This window comes from Mastomys coucha, unplaced genomic scaffold (assembly GCF_008632895.1).
Source record: "Mastomys coucha isolate ucsf_1 unplaced genomic scaffold, UCSF_Mcou_1 pScaffold12, whole genome shotgun sequence".
Taxonomy (NCBI): Eukaryota; Metazoa; Chordata; class Mammalia; order Rodentia; family Muridae; genus Mastomys; species Mastomys coucha.
Window position 1 is genome coordinate 33,855,610 of NW_022196894.1, and position 6,372 is coordinate 33,861,981.

A 6,372-nucleotide genomic window follows, 5' to 3' on the forward strand; every position below is an offset into this window, starting at 1 on the left:
ACAGGGTTTCTCTGTGTAGCCTTGCTATCCTGGAACTCACTCTGTAGACCAGGCTGCCTCGAACTCAGAAATCTGCCTGCCTCTATCTCCCAAGTGCTGGGACTAAAGGCGTGCGCCACCACCGCCGGCTTTAAAATGACATTTCTTTCCCTCTGATAAACATACTTGGAATTCTCATCCAGTGGCTACTCACATAGTCAATAAAGAATGCCAGCTGCTGTAGACAAGCATCTACATAAGACTTAAATTGAGCCGGGCGGTGGTGGCACACGGCTTTAATCCCAGCACTTTGGAGGCACTTTGGAGGCAGAGGCAGGTGGATTTCTGAGTTCAAGGCCAGCCTGGTCTACAGAGTGAGTTCCAGGACAGCCAGGGCTATACAGAGAAACCCTGTCTCGAAAAACCAAAAAAGAAAAAAAAAAGACTTAAATTGATTGTTGTTTTATATCAAACAACTTTTATAATACTCATTTTTATTGTTATAATATTTTATAAATTTTAAAGAATGTGACAAAAAAGATATTGTAGGTATTGAAAGGGGGGTCTCTGAGAAGAGTTGGGGTACAAAAGGGAAACAAGAATATGATGCAATTCTATTTACTTAAAATATGTTTTTATTTATTTATTTATTTTTCTTTGTTACTCATTACAGATGGTTGTGAGCCACCATGTGGTTGCTGGGATTTGAACTCATGACCTCCAGAAGAGCAGTCAGTGCTCTTAACCACTGAGCCACCTTACCAGCCTTTAAAATATGTTTTTAAATGTTAATAAATTCAGATAAATTGAAATCATGTAACTTTTCTCATCATAATGCAATAAAAGTTAGAAAAAACAAAAAAACAAAACAAAAAACAAAAGAAAGAAAGAAACCAGCTGCAATCTGGAGTTGCTATTAGAACTAGCTGTTTGGTTTTTCATGGGTGGGAATGTGCATGCCTCTTTATTTTATTTTATGACAATCTTACTTCCAAGTTTATTTTGTAAATTTTCCTGAAGGCAGAAACCATTTGATGTCCTCCTTAGCAACTCAGTGCTGTCTAAAAAAATAAAAAAACAATTTTTTTCCCTTCTTGTATTTTCAAGACAGGTTTTCTCTGTATGGCATTGGCTGTCGTACTAGAACTCAATTTGTAGACCAGGCAGATGAGTGACATCTGGGAGCTGAGCCACCACCCTGTACCTGTTCACCTGACAATAAAGGGGTTGGCAGCAGTGCCTAATGTTGTTTTTGGCTTTAAACTTGTGCTCATGAAACAGTGCTTAATTTGGTGGGCGGTGGTGGGGCAGGCCTTTAATCCCAGCACTTGGGAGGTAGAGGCAGGCGGATTTCTGAGTTTGAGACCAGCCTGGTCTACAGAGTGAGTTCCAGGACAACCAGGGCTCCACAGAGAACAGAGAAACCCTGTCTCGAAAAACCAAAACCAAAAAAAAAAAAAAAAAAAAAAAAGAAAAAAAGAGAGAGAGAGAGAAACTGTGCTTACTTAAGTTTTCTTTTCTTTCTTTCCTTCTCTCTCTCCCTCCCTCCCTCCCGCCCTCCCTTCCCCCTCCCTCCCTCCCTCTCTCCCTCCCTCCTCCCCTCTCTCTCTCTCTCTTTCTTTTTAAATAAAATTTCCCCTAAATATCCTGATTTCTTCTACCCTATTCATTCTAGGGGAATGGAGGCCATTTCTTTCCGCCCTTTCTGTAGCTTCTACAGTTTGTCGCCAGATGCTGGATACTTCGGAGAGACTCGGGAAAAGGCCCTATGGAATGGTTCTTGGCTCTGCATCTCGCATGGTTATTTAAACCTGAGTTCCTGGCTTTCACAGAGAAGGCAAGTTTGATTCTCTCTTTCCCCTCATACTTGCAGAGGTCCCCAGGGTGCTGAGGCTGTGCAATGGGAAAGGACAGGTTAGTGTCTTATCTGGGTGACTCTTAAGCATTTTGTGTCTTGGTTTCATCATCAAAAAATAGGATGGACAGCATCCTTGCCTGCCTGGGGCTTTGAAGATCAATGGAGAGTTGATCAAAGCTTTAAAACAGTAAAGCTCCTTCCCGGGCTAGGATGGCCTTGTTAATATCTGTGTCTCATTCTGCTTCTCTGGAGCTGCAAGAACACAATGCTAAATTCATTGTATTACTGAAGATGTGGTCCGCAGATGGCGTCTTTAGCAAGAGAAGTTCTTCCCATAGCTTCCTAACTTAAAAAAATTATATGATCAAACTACATTTTAGGTATCTATGAAATCCTCAGAGAACTAATGAGAATATCTTGTTCAAAATTATCCCAGCCAGACAGGATGACACACTCCTGTAGTCCAAGGTACTTGAGAGGCTAGAGGCAAGAGGATTACTTGAACCTGTGAGGTTTGGACTACTCTGAGAAAGAGCAAGACCCTTGTTTCCAAAGAACAGTTATTCTAGATAACCAGATGATCAACTATTAAAAATCATTAAAATCTGCTGTAACTGTTTTTTTTTTTTAAAGATTTATTTATTTATTGTTATATGTAAGTACACTGTAGCTGTCTTCAGACACACCAGAAGAAGGCATCAGATCTCATTACAGATGGTTGTGAGCCACCATATGGTTTCTGGGACCTTCGGAAAAGCAGTGTTCTTACCCGCTGAGCCATCTCACCAGCCCCCTGTTGTAACTTTTTAATGCCAAATAAAGTATCTCCCTAGAGCCCCAGTTCCTGAAACATCTCAGGGGGATGTTTTTTATTTCAGTCAACATAAAAATCAACGATGACTCATTTGTGTATTTGTTTTCGAAATAATTTTTATGCATGTTATTTTAGTTAGTCCTTTTAGCTCTTTCTTCTTACAGGTGAAATGGAGGGCCTTTCCTTCCTTGGCATCCTAGTTTAAGGCCCGAGATCCCCCAAAACCTTCTAGGATGCTGGATATATCAGGTCCTACAGGAAAGTGAAGTCATGGGTAGGAGTGCCCACACTCCCAGAGACCTTGGAAGCTCTCTTCCGTCAGATCAACATTTTTATCTAGAGTGACAGGTGACTCATGTGCACATTTAAGTTTATGAACATCAACTTGATGTAAGGATCTCATGAAGGTATAAAGACTTAATATTCTTCAAAAATAAAATGCTCCAAGACATTTATTGAAATAAACCTATGAGTGAGAATTATTTAGTCTTAAATATTTAGTCATTAATTTTAGGCCTGTGATCCTCTCTAGAATGTTCAGTGCCCTAAGCATGAAGGCTCCCCTCTATTCTACTCACATAAAATCTGATGGTGCCCAGCATGGTGGCACATGCCTTTAATCCCAGCATTTGAGAAGTTGAGGCAGCAGGAGTGCTTTGAATTTGAGGCTAGCCTAAGTTACCTGCAGGATAGACCATCTAGGAAGACCAAGTCTCAAAGAAACACACATATACACAAGGAAACAAACACACACACAAACAAACAAATAAATAACAAACCAAACTGATCTTGTCTGTTGTCTGTCGGGATGTTTTGGTTTCATAACACCAAGAAGGAGAAAACAATGTGATGTAAGAAAATAAAGTGATAGATTGCAAACCCTCCTCCGTAATTTACATGCATTTCTCCTTTGTAAACCATTCATCTTTGTAAAACACGTAACATGATTCATCTTTTTACATTTAATTTTTTCCAGAGCTGACGACCGAACCCAGGGCTTGCGCTTGCTAGACAAGCGCTTTACCACTGAGCTAAATCCCCAACCACAATTTATCTTTTTAAATAGATGATAGTTAAGCAACACGTATTAACATGCTAGAAACATTAAGGTTTATTTGGACTGTGATGGTTTGGTGGGCATAGCACCCTGGAATCAGCTCAGGGATCCTTAAGAACCTTAGGAACCTCCATGTATCAGCGTCAACTAGTGAGATTGGAAAATTCCATCGGTAATTAGGGCTCCTAGGATCAGACCTGTGAGGTATAGAGACCATCCAGTATAAATTCGCCTTCAGCTACTGGGGAAACTGAGGCTGCAGTAAAGAGTGTGGCTTGGCTGATTTTACTCTTGGAGTTTTAAATTTACTCTGAAAGGTGTAATGTTCCATGTTTAGCTGTTATAAAAGTCTGAACAAAAATCTTTATTTCTGGTTTCCGTGATATCCCACACTCATAAGTCAGGGCCAATTTATGAATCAAATTCTGAAAATTTGTTTAGGATCAAGGTTTTTCCTGAAGCGCATCCACTCACCTTGTCAGCAATCTCCTGGACTTCTGGGGTGGCAGGTCTGGCCTCCGATAAACCTCCAGGTATCATTCTGGTGAGTTACTTCTTTGCTGGGCAGGATGCTGAGAGGAAATGATTGGGCAAGTAGGGAGACTTAGGATTTTATAGGGATCCATAAGCTCCTCCTATGTCATGTATAATCACTGCAGTATCTGAGGGAATGGGGAAATGAGTGTAGCCTCAGGCAAGTCTTATTGCATCCCTGAGAGGAAATACTGAGTGGAGTTGGAGAGAAATGAGGTGATGGACATGATCAAGTAGGTGTGCCCGGGACTCAGGTGTGGCGAGCATGATTCCTCCCTGCACTCTCTGTGTGAATAAGGTCATCCTGTTGTGTCATAAGAGGAAGAACATGTATAACCTGCATTTTTAAATATGTTAAACCTCAAAGACTTCTTTAAAGAGAATACTTAATAATGTCAAGGCTGGTTGCTTAGGATCCGACCAATTTTATAAAGATAATAAAACTGTCTACGGTAGATTTTTAATTGTAGTTTCTAAAATGTTTATCTCCAAACATGAAGAATAACATGGCAAACACCGTCATTTCTTTTGCTACTGTTGATTTCTTGTTTTTTTGTTTATGTTTTGTTGTTTTGTTTTGTTTTGTTTTTTTTGAGGCAGGGTTTCTCTGTATAGCCCTGCCTCTCCTGGAACTCACTCTGTAGACCAGGCTGGCCTCAAACTCACAAACATCTGCCTTCCTCTGCCTCCCAAGTGCTGGGATTAAAGACATGGCTTGTGTTCTTTTGTATTTAAACAATCCTAGAAATCAAGATAAATGTGATAAATTCACATATCTGAAAATAACCAAAATTTTTCTTACCAGAGGGCTGAGATGCTGTCAAAAATAATCTGCTAAATAACCTTTTCTTCGATGTACAGTACTCAGAGTGTCTGGTAATCTTTATATAACACTGATTCTTAGACTTCTTTAAAGAAAATCCTGTGCATAAGCTGACACAGGCTATAGATTTCTGTGAGGTTTGGTTGATAGAAAAGAAATATGGCTGTCTAAAAAGAAGCACAGGGAACTTGTCTTGAGGAGCCGCTGACTGTGGATATGTTCTGATGCCTTGGAGAAGAAGGAAACATAGCCATGTTTCCTGAATGCTGCAGACACACTGTGTGCTCCCTCCTCTGCTCTGTGCTTTCCCCTACACAACCTCTCTGTACCCTAGGAGTTGACCAAGATAGAACTTTGTGGATGAGGCCCTCCTCTGCTGTCATGTCCCCAAGCAGTGCTCCTTGGGTAAATCCTGGATGTCTCCCTACTAGCTCTTATCTCAAACACTGACCTTCAAGCACTGAGAGACCAGGACTTCAGTAACAATTGGAACTTTGGCTCATGATGCCAGGGTATGTTTGTCATGGTGGGGAAGGCATGGTGGTAGGTGTGAGGCTTTTGGTCTCATGTATCTGGTGTTAAGAGGCAAAGAAGGACAAGTACTGGCGCTCAGCTCATTTTCTCATTTTTGTTCAGTTTAGGACCAGGATATGATGTCACATATATTTAGGATGGGTCTTTCCATCTTTTTTTTTTAAGATTTATTTATTTATTTATTTATTTATTTATTTATTTATTTATTTATTATATGTAAGTACACTGTAGCTCTCTTCAGATGCACTAGAAGAGGTCATCATTGCAAATGGTTGTGAGCCACCATGTGGTTGCTGGGAATTGAACTCAGGACCTCTGGAAGAGCAGTCAGTGCTGTTAACTGTTGAGCCATCTCTCCAGCCCAGGTCTTTCCATCTTAAATGACCCAATATTGAACAAGCTTCAATGAGGTGTAGATTTGTATCCAAGGTCTTTCAACCATATGCCATTAAGTTGGCAGGATTAACAATCATGATTGTCAACCAGACTTCTAATAGATGATTTCATTGGAGACAGAGCTTTGCTATTATGAGTCACAAGCTTCCCTTGAACTCCCTATGTATCTCATCTTGACTTTGAACTCGTGATCCTCGTGATCTGCCTCTGAAATTCTGGGATTACGAACATGTGCCTCTGTGCCCAGTGCTAGCATCTGCCAACTTTACATGGCTTGTTCTTGTAATTTTCTTTGCTGATGTTGAGACTCAGTAAATGAGACAGTGGGGATGTAGCTCCGTGTTACAGCTCTTTGCAAAGCTTGCTCAAGACACTAG

At 40.6% G+C, this 6,372-nt stretch overlaps 1 protein-coding gene across 1 annotated transcript in view; it reads right to left on the minus strand.

Moving 5' to 3' along the window:
• The window catches only part of LOC116086395 (cystatin-A-like), a 10,207-nt gene extending 5,745 nt beyond the window's left edge, over positions 1–4,462 (minus strand). The window contains exon 1 of the mRNA XM_031364682.1: positions 4,183–4,462. Coding sequence (XP_031220542.1) covers positions 4,183–4,248 — 66 coding nt within the window. The 5' untranslated portion in view covers positions 4,249–4,462. The remainder of the gene's footprint in view (positions 1–4,182) is intronic.
• Between the last annotated feature and the right edge of the window lie 1,910 nt (positions 4,463–6,372).